This window comes from Centruroides sculpturatus, unplaced genomic scaffold (assembly GCF_000671375.1).
Source record: "Centruroides sculpturatus isolate CEXI.00-Female unplaced genomic scaffold, Cexi_2.0 scaffold1004, whole genome shotgun sequence".
Taxonomy (NCBI): domain Eukaryota; kingdom Metazoa; phylum Arthropoda; class Arachnida; order Scorpiones; family Buthidae; genus Centruroides; species Centruroides sculpturatus.
Window position 1 is genome coordinate 99337 of NW_019385295.1, and position 17000 is coordinate 116336.

The window sequence follows — 17000 nt, forward strand, 5'->3', positions numbered from 1 at the left end:
ATCTTTTTAAAAACTGTACAAATAGACATGAAACACCAAAATGTGTCAACTGTTTGAAAGAGAAAAGAACACAACATAACCATAATACCATGGATAAAATGTGTCCAACGTATCTAAGAGAAAAATCAAAATATCTAACTAGGACTGAATACATACATACATGAAAATCAATAGCTGTATGTTACTACAGACCAACAGGAAATACTTGGAGACCACTAGCTGAACTTTGTCACAGACCAACAGGAAATTCACTCCTTGAAATAATGCGTTTCTGAAACTGTGATAAACATCTATACCGTGATGTCTTGCAACCTCTAGACTATTGCATTTTACATGCTATTTGGATGTTCCTGAACATTTTGTATAAATTGGACATTTTACATGATATGGCGAGTTACTTACAATTATAACTGTATGCGCCAGTCTCCAATCAGCAAGACGCTACATTAAGTATTTATTTACATTCATTATTCAGGTTAATTATATTTTTCTATTAAAGGTAACTCTATGTCTTTGCAATCTTGCTGATTTTATGTACATAATTTTGTATATATTTAAGTTCATTATTCCTTAATTTATCTGTTTTTATCTTATTTTATGTATTTATTGACTTATTTTCTTCTATTAAGTATTTGCTTTCATCATTTCTGTACACGTAACAAAATTTTATCTTGAGTACTGTAATATTTAATGTGTATAACCGGTAATGCTCAATGCGGGGCCGGTCTGTACTATATTTGTACAACAATAAATGAATGAATGAATACCTTTAGTCCATGCTAACACAGATAGTCAAGACTCTACTGTTTTAATAATAGTAATGGTTTCACTTTTAAAAATTAATTATGCTTTATTTTTTATGATTAAACTTCTTAAAAAATACATCCGATTCTGTTTCTTACACAGAATTTTTACACGATTTTGAGTTAACATAAAATACATAAAATATTGAATTACAATAGTGTTTCTAAAATTGCTACAATTAGAGATTCGTTATATTTCAAATAGTTTAATTATGCCGAGAAAATATTAAAATTTACACCCTGCTTCTTTCCGTTTCCTAGGTGTTAAGTGATTTAGAAGCATTTTACAATATACAGTACTACATTCCTACTTCATTCTACAGTACTGCACAATGCCGGAAAGCATTATCATCCCCGGGATTATGCCAAACAAAATATTTAATAAAATATCAACAATTAAAATTTTCATTACGATTAGAAAGGACATTAAATTTTAAAGGAAAAATTGCATTTTACAAGCTTTAAGCATAGTGAGCAGTGACCATAAAATGGCGTCCAACAAACTAAAAGTCTTTCTGCAGGCCGATTTTTTCATCCAGAACATTCTAAGTTAAATTAATTTCTTTCTAATTATTAAATTTAACTCGAGATGGCGACCTTAATCGCCATCTCGAGTTAAATTTAACCGCCTATCTCTAATCTTAATCCAAAATTGTTTAATTAATATATTATTATTTACTTAGCCTTATTGTAGCTCGATATGAATCAGGCTATATTGTTTGATTAGATGAAGGATTGATACTTCTATAACTAGGAATTTACGAGAAAGCACTTTTCTTTACAAACCATATGCGATTCAACCAAGTTTAAAAGTGGCCGCAACTATTGAATGTTATTCTTATCAGCTACAATGACCACCATCATGTTGAAATAAGTATTTTTTGTGAGTTGTTTCAAGAAAACAAATAACAGTGCTGTGGTCGCAATTTGGGAGTTTTACCGTCATGAGAATTTAAACAAAGATTAGTGACGCAACAAACCTTTAGAAGAATGATCACTCGATTTCAGAAAAGAAGACATCTGGGATTTAATCTGGCCAAGGGCATATTTCACGTATCATTTCACGAGTCGTTATCATAGCTGTTGTTGAACAGTCAATGAATAATGTTGCAGATTCTAGCAGTGCATATGCAGTGTACGGCAGTTGAGTGTATTTTATGGCACAATGTGGAAAATATTGAGAAAGTTGTATTGTTATGAGATCAGCCACAATCAGGAATTGCTTACCGCCAACAGGGAAACCCGATTGATCTTTGCGTTTACCTCCTTGCCTGAATGGAAATAGATGTACTATGATCATGAAAACTCCTGTAAGGGTTAAAGAGTAAACTCGTAACTGTCGCATCTAGACCACAGAAAACTCTCATGTTTTCTAGCAGATTCCACTGCCCAATTTTCAACGTTTGTATAAAATAAGTTGAATTTTCATGTATTAAAAAGTTTTCAACATTTAAAATAAAACTTCAGTTTTCATATGCTGGTAACACAGAAGTGAAAACAAAATTCAGTGTTCTGTTAGCGGAAGGTTTAAAATTAGTTTCCAATATAATTTTTTGCAGGTCAAATCTCGAAAAAGAAGTGGAATATGAAAAACGTTTATAGATGATTTAAGCTTATTGCTTATAAGCTTGATTTAACCTTAAGTTTTTATTTGACCCTAGAATCTATCATTAAAATATTGGCAGGGAGTTTCGTTAATCTTGTATATATGAAGCATAATATATGGTTTATACCTTAATACCCCGCATTATATTATCTACACAATTATAATTACAATTATAACAGTCATAACAATGAATTAAAGTTCGTTAGGAAACAGTTTTTAAATTTTGTTTTCAAAAAAAGGAATTTAATTCTGAATATATTTTAATATAGAAATTAAAATTATATTCAATATTGCTTGGAGATGATTTAAATTTTCATTTGAAAATAAAAATGATTTAGTGATTTATCTCTTTTTATCATTGGATTAATTCAGTGGGTAAGAAACTACTTTATTTAATATAATTATAAATTATATTAAAAACTTAAATTTTCAGAAAGTATGGACGAATCTCCTCGGAGTTTTGTATTACATCTCGCATATTATTTTGAAGGTAAAGTACAACTTTATAAAATGTTTTCGTTAATCTTGAGGATATAATTTTATTGTACTTTATTATTTTTAATATGTTTTAAGCAATTTAAAGAAATGACTATAGATTTATTATTAACAACATTAGATGGTTTGTAATTTTATTGAATTTTGACTGAACAGCATTTTTTAAAATATAATTTAAAATATATACCATGTATAATGAGAAACATGTTTTTTCATAAGTTTATTTTCTTTCTTAATCTTGTTTATATAAAATTTAGAAATGTTTTATTATATAAAAATTTTGGAAATTTTTATATATAAATAGAACATGGAGTTTAATAATTTTCAAAATTGAATATTTTAAAAACTATCCTTTTTCGTCCCATCTAAATGAAAACTCAAACATTTTTATTCTTCTTTTAGTGTTAATTTAAAGATTCTAAAACGTTTTTTCTTTTTTTCTTAAGTTAGAAATACTACTATTATGAACTTCATTTGATATAAATTCTTGATTTTTATTTATTCGCAAAATGCAAACACAATATTAAAATTTTGCGAATATTTATATAAAGAAAGAGAAATATTTCATGCTTTACTTATAATATTTTAGTCGATATACGTTTGTTACTGGAAAAAATCAAGTTGATAGACAAAATTAGAATCGATGGCATTAACTATATTAAATTCCTGTTTTTAAATATTACTTTTGATTAAAAATATACATTTGAAATTTCATATTTTTTTACGGTAATAAACTTCTATATATTTTAAATTTCATGAATTATGTACGAAAGTTTAATTTAGAAATAGTGATGAAATTTTCAGATTATTCAATAATAAATCTTTTATCTATGTAATATGACATTTTGTTGGTGTTTACTCTTAATAGCAGATATTACGCCACCAGGAACTTATTTTCAACTGAAATTGATGCTATTGTTAAGTTTGGTAACATTAAATCACCCCAAGGTAAGAAATTTTGCTTTTCTCTGTAGATGTATTCATTTATCACTAGATACTTGTCTCCCTTTTCTTTGAAATTTTTTTTGTCTAGATAAGTTTACATTCAGTGAAATAGCATGGGACTTCAACTTCTATAACTCAACATTTAAAGTAATTGAACATTTCGAAAAAAGTTGTGATAAAATTGCTGTTTTATTCTTAACAATTGTAAAAATGTACCTTAAAATTTAAAGATTAAGTAATATAATCCCATTAATTTGAAAGATATTTTACTTAAATTTCAATAATGTTTTATTGCCGAAATTAAATCCAAATATTTTATTATTGATTTAAAATTTGTTATTCAGTAATCACGTGTAAAACAAATAATAATTCAAATAATAGTAATTTCAATGACTTTATAACACTGTATGCTAATTAAAAGAAATCATTTGAGCAATTATGTTATTTAAATGTATATACTATATAAACATTTAAATAATGTAATTGATACATACAATTATTTATTAATACAGTTTATAAATTTATTAAATTAAATAAATAATTTTTAATTTATATTTAATAACATTTAATAAATTTAATAAAACATATTTAATTTATTAAATATATTTTTGTATTAGAATTCATTATATATACACAGATTTGTTTAAATATTCACACATTATCTTTTATTGAATTAAAATTATACATTTAAAACAATATAAATTAGTTGTATATTTCTAAAGTATACATTTTTTTCTTTGAATTATATTATTTATTATTTGATTTATTTTGGAGTTTATAAAATTTTTAGGTAATATTTTATAAACTTTCATATTTTCAACTTGAATTCACATAAAGAAAATGACTTGAACACAATTTATAAATTTAATGTCATCTTATCAAAACTTTTTCCCTTCTTGTATGGAAAAGTAAATGTTTGTATTGGATAAAAATATCAAATACTTTTAATAATCAAACTAAATTTTGATTTTAAGACAAAAAATTTTTTATATGTTAATTAAAAGTTAAACATAAACAAGAATGTGCTAAAAGACATTTATGCCTACTTTTTCTACTTTATTATTCAGTCCTTGCAGAATAATTTTTTTTTAAATAAAGAAACTAAGATACTAAAGCAATTTGGTTTTTGTCTCTCGAAAACCAATACATTTCAGTGAAGTGAGAAATTGGGCTTTTAAATTAAACAAATGATTAAATTGCATTTCTTAATTTTTCTTATAACTTATCTTTACATATTTAATTTATTTCAGCAAAATTCGAAGTTTAATCAAAGTAGATAATTCAAAGTCGAATTTCGAAATTATGAAATATATACAAATTCTTAAAAGAATTATATAAAATTGAAAATATTATATACAATATTATCTTTTAATGTTTTATTTATTATTTTGAATTTGAGTATTGATATATAACTTGTAGATCAAATAAATTGTGAATTAATATTATATTTCATATACTGAGTTTTAAGACATTAGATTTACTGCAGCGTCCTTACGAGATACAGACTCTGAATTTTTGGTAATGGTTGCTGCCCTATGATGAACGAGTATTATACAGAAGCCTAACATAACTATTAAACATTTGTTAAAACTATGCATAGAGTGCTGTTAATACACACTGTTCTAAACATCGCTCTGAAAACTCTCAGTGTTGGATGATCTTGTACAGTTTGACAATGAAAGGGGTGTATCAGCTGTTCATGTAGTATAGTCTAGACTTAACATGATTCGTCTTAACGATGCCGGCAATAACTCGTACTTACTAAGGGCTGTTGTTCTATATGTTATATCAGTAGTTTTCCAAAGTCGTCAGTTCTTATAGAGTGTGGTTGTCCTTATCCATATCATCTTAAAAAACATCCGTTTCTCTCAGTTGATTATGGATTACGACAAATGTTGAATAGTAGTGGTATTTGGTGCTGTGGGAACCATTCACAATACAATCTTTGCACTAATCGACCTTTGCGTTTAGCTTCTCTGCATATCAGCTGGCTTCTGAGATATGAATTTCTTCACTGATAAACATTCACTTAGTTTACTGGTTCATGCCTCACCAACGAGCTGACCACGTGGAGATTTCCGGATTTACTTCACATATGTAATACCTAAATAGGGACATAAAAGTTCTCGGAAATCATCTTTCTTCGCAGATAGCCCATATATTGCGTTGACTTATCAAACCAATAACGTAATTAAATGTCACACAGTTTCCACTTTTTTCACAAGTGGATAGTAATGTGTTGAGGAAATGCAAATTAGAACGCCAACATTTTAAAAGAAGGAGTTTTGTGTAAAACATTTAATTTTTCTAATGAAATGTATCTTTTCTTCCATCTTAATTGATTTCGTAAAAACATTTCACTTAAATTTCGGATTTTGGAATTTTATTCGTTATTTATAAAATTATTTTGCCTGACTGCAACCTTTTTACTATTAATTGCACTTAAAATTTGACATGCAATTAAAAACGGGTTATTAATAAAGAAATAATTAACAAGCATTTTCTGTTGTAATTTTTGTTATTTCAGTTTTAAGTTTTTGAATATGAATCTATGTACGTTTTTGAAACTGCTACACGACGAAGGTATGTGAAAATGACGACGAGCTTTCCCATACTACATGTATGCTATAAGGATAACAAAGAAACTTTAGGAGTCTGTATCATTTAAGCGGCGACCCCAGTTCATAGGACCAAGCTTGCTCATATTGAACCCTATACCACCCGTTTTATTTTGTAGGTCTAATTTCTTAACATCCTGTAGTCTATATATAATATGTAAAGGTGTTCCCTTCGAATGTCCTTAGTTTTGTGGATTAATTTTGAGAAAAGAAAAGTGATGTAGACAATGGTAATAGTAAGTGCATTTGAAATAGTCAGTTACTACTTTAAATCAGTACATTTCCACATACAGTATAGACATGATCACCGTATTTAAGTGGCATATACGATATCTCATCTGTACTTGATTTTAGATCTTGTCTGAGGCAGCATGTTAAGAGTGACGCTGTTAATGTCATCCGCAACTCTGGTACTTTGGGCTGTCATGTCTGGTACACCATACCCGTATGGAAAAACGTTCAAAGAGATGATGTCAGGTGATTGGACGGACCAAGAAAGGAGCACCAGCGATCTAGATGGGCGGCAGTAGAAGTCTATACCATGCGACAGCCAAGGCCCTTTCAAGCATATGGACGTGAAACTTGGAATATTGACCAGCATTTTCCAGTACATTTTATTCACATCTGAACAAACGGTTTTAACCTTTTAAAATTACAGACGTTCGAGGGGAACACCCTATATATTTAATTTAATATTAAATTAAATTTAAATATAAATTTAAATTAATATTAAATATTTGTTTTTGTGTAACTAATTTTATAGTAGAAATACAGTTATTTAATATTTGGTTAATTAACAAATTTATTAATTACATTGAAAATTTCAACTTTCAAATTTAATCAAATAGAGGAGAAGGTGGTATTATGGAACCCCAATTACATTATAGTGAATTGTAAACAATGTATCATAACCACACCCACATTTTTTGTGCGAAAACTACTGGTAACTAGTAAACTAAATGTTCCTAATTGGATTTTTCGCTAGTATAATTATAAGTATGGTTTTTGAAGGCTTTTGTACAAAAAGTCCGAAAGTAGGCTTAGAGAAAATCGGGTGGTAATATGGAACCTTACTGTATATTTTCAAAAAAATGCTTTAATGTAGCCAAAAACAAATAGGAAAGGACAAAAAATGTTAAATAATTACAAAATTATTTACTCCAATGTATTTTATCGCAAAAATGCTTTTATAATAGAAAAATATGACCTCCATCAACAATATATATTCCAGCAGCTCTTTTTCGATATTTTCAGACTTTCTACCTAGTGTCTTTTTCCCAAATTGCTCCGGACGAATGTCTGATTGCAAAGAGAGAGTTCGGAGGAGTTGAGTTCCATATTACTGTAAAAGCACCAAAGGGGTCCGTATTTCACGCATCGCCATCTCGAATTAACTTATGTCTGTCGAGACCAAAATTTAAAAAACGTGAACATCACACAGATTAATATGTACCCCTAAGTCTCTGGAACGGAATACATGCACCAGTGAACCTACAACTACGCGATTTATATTTTAAAAATAATTAAATTCACTTAGCATTCAAAACTTGTGAATTTTGAAAAAAACAAATTTGCTGATTAAATACGGACAACCGTTTAACTGAAGTAAAACGGGTTTTTCCCTTGCTATGGATGACTGCCTAGTTCAGTTCATCCACATTCCGCTACAGTTCGCCTTTATTATCAGTTCGAAATGGGGTGGTTCCATAATACCCGCAGTGTTCCATAATACCACCTTCTCCTCTACATTTTTAATTGAAATCTTTCAAGAATTATAAATTATCGTTGTTGGTTTTATGTAACGATTCATTGTGTGTCGATCGTCTTTTGTTTTATGGTTGTACTATGGCATCGACATTCCAGCGGCATTGTGTCAATCATGAAATTACTGTAACTGTTCGTAAGGATACTATTTCTGCAGAATCATCGTGGATCGATGGTAACGTTTTTATGCAAATAATTTTCTGTAGAATAACTGTTCAGTTTGAAGAAGTAATTATAGTTTTTTGTGCAGCCCAAATAATTTATTAGAAATATTTTGCTACATTATCAGCTGGTTCTCTTCTGTTAGCTTCTTCAGGAATTTGTTTTCTGGGTTATTTGACAAACATTAAGAGAAATTCTCAAAATTTATTTTGTGATGGTAATATATTAAATGCTCATATATTTTTATTTAGTTTTTACATAAGAACATTTTAAATGTATTTTTTTTCTTTTTAATATTACGTTTTTTATATAAAAACACAAATATTTCAAATAAATACAATATTTGTTGTATTATTTCTTTAAATTGGTAAAGCAGTTATTTGCCAATGAGGAACTTTTTATTCTTTATAAAAAAATGAAACAGACAAATAAGATAGTGTATTTGTTTTTTATATTGAATCACGTAAATAAATTTATTCTTTCTCTGGAACGTAATTCATCAAAAATATTAGTAATAAATTAAAATTTTTATTATAATTATTTGAATCTTTCATGTTATAAGTTAAATCTTTGTAAAATTTTAATAAAATGAAAATAGGTTAAAAGAAAAGCAAACAAGTATATATCATATTCAAAAATTTTCTGATAATTTTATATCATATGTAACAGAATTTATCCAGAGGATTTTTAAAATTTATGTAAATACTTATCTTTATAAAATAAATTACATTTATATTAAAATTAATATTTACTATAAAAATAACGATAAAAACCACAATCCATATTTCCTATATATAGCTTTTCTCAGTTATTGAGTAAATAATAGGTGATTTCTTTTGCTAAAATAACAAACATTTTCTTAGCTACTATTAATAATAAATAGCCTATATATAGTTGTTTTTATTCTAAACTTTTAAATACAATTGATAAATTTAAAAAGTTTAATACTAACATAATTTCAAACAATTTCAATGGAGTTAATAATCATGAATAAGGTTTAATACCATTAATCCTCATGTAATCATAATTATTAATTCCATCAACATTTTTTGAAAACGTCATTTTATAAATGTTAGCGCATAAAATTAGTTACATAGGATTTATTTAATAAATAAAATAGTTGATTTCGTGACATTTTTAAATCTAAGTTTAATGAAATTAAACAATTGTGTAGACTTTAAGATTTTTATTGTTTAGAAAGCATCTTCAAGATTTTCGCTTTAAAATATTTTTACAAGATTTTAAAGCATAATTACTTATAAAAGAAATTTTAATTTTTAAATTATGTAAAGATGAAATAAATAGTAATTGGTTAGCTACTGAGTGTGATTTCAGCGGATTGTGATAGTGACTGACAATTTTTAACTGATTTATTTAACGATTATTTTAAATATCTGATATTATATAAACAGTTAATTTTTAATTTGATGTCAGGCATTAAAATGGCATATAAATGTAAATTTTTATTCAAATATATTTTAAAAATCTTATTTTAAACTATACTTAAATTCTAATTAACCGAAACTGGACAAAACATATAAAATGCCTTTCATTAGGACAAAATTGGATCCCACAGATTCATTTGATTGAATTAATCAAATAAAATGATATAATATGCTACTATTTATTATTGTCATATTCACAGAATATCTACAGTTAATAAACTGTAGATATCCAGATTAACGTATTTGATAAAACGTGAATTATAATATGTATTGAAAAACGAGCTTTTGCACCAAATATAGTAACTCAAAAATTTTTCGTTATAAAGCTACAGACCTCTAAAAAATTTCGAAAACTAGCCCTTAGTAGCATGTACTGTACCTTATCACAATTGTAACTAATTTTTTGTTAAGTATTTGACAGCATATCTTGGGAGACTGATGCCCTGTCTTTTATAAAAACATTCTAATGTAAGTAACCTTTGCATATATCCTGTTCTTTATGTATTAAAAACCCCAGAGAAATAAGGAAGAAGATGCCATCGCAACCTATTCATTCGCTAAAAAACTTGTCTAAGAATTTGCCTACGTGTAGGAATAAAATAAGACAATTTTTAGTTACTATATCCGATGTCATAATCATCTCAAGATCAGTTGCGGCTCGTGGCTGTCTAATATGGGAGTGCTGAATGTCAGTAGCGTAATTAGAATTGATATTAAAAGGATTTGAGGTAGAATGTGCAAACCTACATTTACCTCTGTATCACTGTGTATGTAGCCATTAGCGTTGTGATGAAGAGTTAAGTCTGTTTGACACATTCTAATTCTTTGCTATATTTATTTATTTGCAAAGGCAAGAGACAGGTTTTTCTAGTTACGCTACTGCTGAGTAACAGCTACTAAACTATTATTTTACATTGCATTCATAAAATATATTTTTAAAATTTAATTAAAATTAATTAGTTCAAATTTCGAAATTTCTGTTCATATCGTTTACAGATTATGGTGTTCTCTGCTCTGTCTCACTATCTAATTCCTACCATGAGGCCACACTGCTTGCGAAGGTATTGCTAAACAGTGCAGTGCTGTTTCAAGCATTTTATTGAATCATGAGATGCGGTGGCCGACCTGTCCTCTAAGTGGGAGGTGTGAGAGATGACATTGGAAGATGGTAGCACACTGTTTAACAGTGCTGTCGCAGGAGGGTGCCCTAATAAAATCGTTTTTATTTCGTATACTGTTTTGATCTGCACTAATTTTGATAAAAATATTAATTTAAATCGTATATAATAATATATATAATTACTGCGTAATAAAAAGCGATAAGTTATTTTCTGATTTTATTTTTCTCTTGAGGGTTGTTGCAGTATCATAATGTTTATTATAAGTTGTCCCTGCTCGTGATATATTTTAGTTAATTTTTATTAAACGTCTTAATCCACTCAATAAATTGTCGATTCCTGTATAATCAAAAATTCTTATGAAAAAAACTTTTCCATTTTATCAATGGAAAGAGAAAAAATAATATACATTAAATATTTGATTTAACTGAATAATTGAGAGAAAGAATGTCTGTTATTGTCGAAGTCTGTTAAATGGAATGTTTTAGACATCTATTAATAATGAACTTAAAATATGCAAGATACGTTAAAATGTATAAGTATTTTAATAGTATTTTTATATTGCATTATAATGTACAGTACTATACATTGAGAAATTTATAGGCTTACTGATTTTTTATTATCATTTGTAATAATTTCTTACGAATGATGTAATGAAATCTTTTCTTAAAGGCGACTGTTAGACTAGACTAGATTTAGACTGTTAGACTAGATTTTTCAGGGCCCAGGGCTTAATGAAGTCCAATGAGGCCCCATTGTTTGTTAATACAAATAATACTATAAATTATCATTATTATTATATTATTAATATTAACTATTTTTTACTTTACAATAAGTGCTCATTGTTAATGAAAACGTGTTAAAAATTTATGATAATAATTCAATTTTTGTGGACCCTTGACACTTGGGGCCCAGGGCTTAAGCCCTATTAGTCTCTATGTAGATCCACCCCTGCTTGCAACTTTGCCCTACATGGTAAAGTTGAGGGTCTACTGTAATGATAAAATTATTTGTATAATTAATATTATAAAGATTGCATCATCATCTTTCATTATATTTTTTATGTACGTCATTACCATATAAATAAATTTAAATATATTTACACTAAATATTATAGATAATAGCCTTATTTTATCTTGAAATCTTTTAAAAACGATATCAAATTGGATATTTTAGATTACCGAGCTGAAAATATGAAAAGGGGGAAAATTCAACAAAATAACAAGATTATAAATTTATTCAAAAGTTTTCAAACATAATCAATAATGAAGTTAAAATTTTAAATTTATTTTTACACCTCCATTCTACTCTAAATATAAACAGATTACTTGTGATATAATAAGAACGTTCAACTGAATTTTTATTTATACATATAATGAAAAGTGAAGAATAAAGAGCGTAAACAATTAAGTATGATTATTTTTAAGTACTCTTGTCAAAATAACTAATTAACTAACATCACATCAAAGTAATTGATTTTAAATTAAACATTCAGTTGAATGCAGTAGTTCTACTTAACTATAAGTACAGTAAATAGAAAAAGTGATTAATTTATAATTTTCATAAGTTTCATATAAAATTAGATTATAAAGTAATTTATGTTTTCAAAATTTTAAACTGTAAAAATTATACATTTTGAATCATGTATATTTGAAGTGTCATGTTTAGTAAAATAAATATTTTTTTTTTATAGAATGTGCAGTCTTTAAAATTAGTTAATTAATGAAAATTCATTAAAGAAAAACTAATTAAGAGCTTTACTCTGCATGCAGATATAATGCGTGAAACAATTTATTCATTAAACTGAATAAATTTCACACTGAACTTAAAATATTATATAAATTGCTTTGATCGACGAAGAAATTTCTTTTCTTTTTTTATTTTTATTTTATTTGGTCTCCCATTTTAAAATATATTTTAATACAAAAAATCCTTTAAATTTGTTATGTAGCATCATAAGATTTAGACTTGATGACATTTTAGGTTTTATATACCAATACTGTTAAGATTTTGATTATAAACTTTTAATATTATTATGTAATCGTAGAATTTTTTCTAATAAATTAATCGAAACATTTACATAAAAAAATTAAATTCTTCTTCTTTTTTTTAAATTTAAAATTTATTCTAACATTATTCATGGAAGACTTCAGAGTATCGTAATATAATTAAATTTTCTCTCAATTTCCTTTGCTTCGTTTACCGAAAAATGTTTATATTAAAGTTTGCAAACTGACTGAAATATTTATAATCAAGTTATTAAAATAGTGTTTAAAGAAAAAATATAGGTGAAATTATGTAATGCATGCTTACGCTTCGTACTTTAAACTTAACATTGAAAAGTCTAGAAGAATGATAATGTTCAAATTTAATTACGATATACATAATGTTATATTAACAGAATTATTGATTAATCACGTCTATTTATAATATATTCACAGAATAGACTTGATTTATTTTCGTAATAGTAAAATTTAATGTACACAAGATAAATTTAATGTGAAGATTTTTACAATTGCTTTAATATGAAAAATTAATAATTTCTATTAATAATCATGAAAAGTGCTTGATTTATAAACATTTTTCTTCATTATAATATTGCGGTTCATAGCTATAATAATGAAATTATTGTAATTTTTTTTATATATATAAGAAAATAGAATGTAGTTAAGAAATTATTGAAAATAAAGAAGTAATCCTATATAAATAAAGAGCAGCAATTATCTTCCATTGATTTCGATCATGGGCGAGGGTTTCAGCTTCCTCCCAAGTAGTGTTACTACCCTTCCGGTTTTCACCCGGACAGTCCGGGAATCGACTCACTGTCCGGGTGAACTACTAATTTTGTCCGGGAATATCGTGCGCAACCTGTCGACCTTTTTTTTTGTACGATTCGTATTCGTAAACGTCTCCAATATCCAATAGAGCTAAGTCATCTGTAGTTGTTTTTCTTAATTTAGTTACTTACGCTACTTCTACCCAAGTCTCCCTAGTCCCTAACTGTAACTGATTTAGAACCGGCATGCACTGCACGTTATTCTTCGCATTGCAAAATGACATTGCACATGCGTCAGGAACTTCTGTTCGAACAAACCTCACCTGCTGTCCGAGTCAGCGATTTTGAAAAGGTGGCAACACTATTCCCAAGTCATATTGAGCATCTTCAAATCTTGAAGAAAAATTCTACGCAAGTATTCCTGGGGCATCCTCGTGGTCGTTTGGCACCAGGGGAACCCATTTCATGGCTTCTTAGGGATCCTCTTGTTCTCCATACGAAAAATGTGGCCGGCCAGTCGGACTCTTCTACGGGCGAAAATGTTATGAAGTTTGCACATCCCACTCCTTCGGAGAACCTCTTCATTGGTGATATGATCTAAACATCGGATCTTTAGGATTTGTCGTAGGCATCTCTGTTGGAAGACATCGAGCCTTCTATTGATGTTTCCCGATATCTTCCAAGACTCACTAGCATAAACAGCTATCGGAATCACGATGGAAATGAACAGGCGGAATTTGATTCTCAATGAGATGGATGGTGAGGACCAGATCTTGTTCATCCACCAGAAGACTGTCGCCGCTTTTTCGATGCTCACTTCACGTCCATTTCCACGTCACCATTTGAGAAATAACACTACCCAAGTAGGTAAATCTCTCTACCTCCTCCAATTGTTCTCCGACAATTACTTCCTACGTTTGGGCAGTGTTATTGATACATACATGTTACATACATTAATGCAGAAAATAGAAAAATTTAAAAATATATTACAGCGTATATTTAAAATTATTTCTTCTCAGAACGTCTTCCAACTTATTTTTCCTCCAATGTATGACAAGTTTCAAAGATATTTTGAAAAGACTGAAATACATATGTGATACACAGAGGAAAAAATTTTGCAAGAATAAAGTTTCCGGGAAATTTGTTTAATTTAATTTCTCTATTCTTTACGTTGTTCTACTTGCTAAGCAGTACTTAATTTAATAACTATAATCAAATTAGACTGACATAGTACTTTTCAATTTTTAGTTAAGAATTACTATTGCCTGTAAGAATAATTGCTATTAGAAATTCATTTTTGTCATTTTTCGCGGAATTTTGGCTAGTTCTAAGAATTTTGTTAGCTGATAAGTTTTATTTCTTAAAAATGGAAGTACATTGAATTAATTTTAATTTTAATAACGGTTTTTAAAACTTTTAGCGCATGTGACTTTTCGTGTTATTTAAATATTCCTTTATCCCGGGGCTTTTAGAGGGTTAGGGAGAAACAATAGATCGTTACTACTACTTTCCAGACAATGAAATTATAATCTTAACAAAAAAAAAAAAAAAACAGAAGATAATTTGTAACTNAAAAAAAAAAAAAAAAAAAAAAAAAAAGATAATTTGTAACTCTTGAACGAGAAGTCGACAAAGATCCAAGCCCGCAAGCTACCGCATTAATTTAGAATCTCTCTGCTATTACGCAGAAAAGTCCATTTTAGTAAGGTTATATGATGCGAATGATATCCATAAAGTGTTTTTTTTTTCCGCTTTAGATAGATTTTACTGTAGTAAAAAAGGTTAATATTTGAGTTTTTAACTTTACAAATAAAATAAAATTGATTATACGTAGTGTTTAATATTAAGAAATAGATTTAAATATATAATTATTAATGCACAATTATACTATTTATAATTAAGTAATTCGTGTAAACGTGAATTTATTTTCTTAAAACGTTTTATTTATTCTTCAAAAATCTAATAATTTTTTTCTAGAAACGACAATATTTTTAGATGATATTTTAATATAAATTGCCTATATTTGAATATTGTGTGTTTATTTCAGCAATCGATCACCAAACTGTAATGATTGATGACCCCAAAAACTCTAATTCGAAAGAAAATATAAACTTGCCCGTCCGTTCAACTGTCTGGTCTTATTTTCCATCCTATAAAACGAGTAATGCATCAATGATTCAGGTATATTGATCCGAATATTCTTATACTGTTTTATAAAATATTCGAATTTATTTTCTAAGCATAAAAATACATTACGAAAAATATTTTAGAATTTGATTAATTTCGTATAAAAACAATCTAAAGTATTGAATATATAAATTTTAATATTTTAATTAATCTTTTAAGATTTTATTAAACGATATATATTAATTTTATTTTATTCCTATTGTTGATAATTTCATTGAAACAGTTGAACAAATTTTGAAGTTTTAAACAATAAATTGATAGCAGAAGCAATAGCATATATTATTATTGTTATTATTCCCACAGAAAAATTTCTTAACCTTTGACGTGGGAATAATATTGTTCTTTAAAAATAAAATTTCTCAAGATGATACCTCTGTAAAATATGATTTAGATAACTCTGTAATTTGTATAGTTTATTTATACAAAATTTGTTTTATGTTTATACAAATTGATGCACAAAAATATTAGAAGAATTCTTTATAAACTGAAAGGAACTAAAAAATGTAAATTATATACAAGATAATAAAATTTCAGTTTCCTATGCATCGGACGAATATAATAAATGTCAGTCATCGAAATGACATTTAACGTACTTGTACAGTACGTTAGCTTTTAGATGCTAAAATTTCTTTTCCAGTAACACAGTTAAAATTCCTTACAACCACTAATTTATTTTAAAAACACAAGTGAAAATTTTACAGTTTATATATATATACAAGGTGTATATTTTCCTTATGATAAAAACATTCTCAAATTGCATTTTTTTCAATAAAATGGAAATATTCGATAATAGTATAGAATTGAAGTTGTCAAATCGAAATTACTTGTTTTTTCCTTAAGTAAAATTTAGAACACAGTGAGTAGTGTTAAAATATACATATTTAATTAAAAGCTAATATATATTCAAGTTTTGAAAATCCAAAATTGTGTTATGAAATAAATCAAATTTTTATTTAGAATAAATTTAAAGAAAGGAGAATAATAAAAAAGATAATAAAATATTAAACAAAAATTGAAAATCATCAAAAGCATGTATTGAAATTTCAAATTTAATTTCTTGTTTTAATATATTTTAAATGCA

General features: G+C 27.2%; 1 protein-coding gene across 1 annotated transcript in view; it reads left to right on the plus strand.

Moving 5' to 3' along the window:
- Positions 1 to 193, plus strand: part of LOC111637283 — a 12273-nt gene extending 12080 nt beyond the window's left edge. Inside the window, exon 2 of the mRNA XM_023382756.1 lies at positions 22 to 193. Within this exon, the coding sequence (XP_023238524.1) occupies positions 22 to 164 (143 nt within the window). The 3' untranslated portion in view covers positions 165 to 193. The remainder of the gene's footprint in view (positions 1 to 21) is intronic.
- The last annotated feature ends 16807 nt before the right edge of the window (positions 194 to 17000 follow it).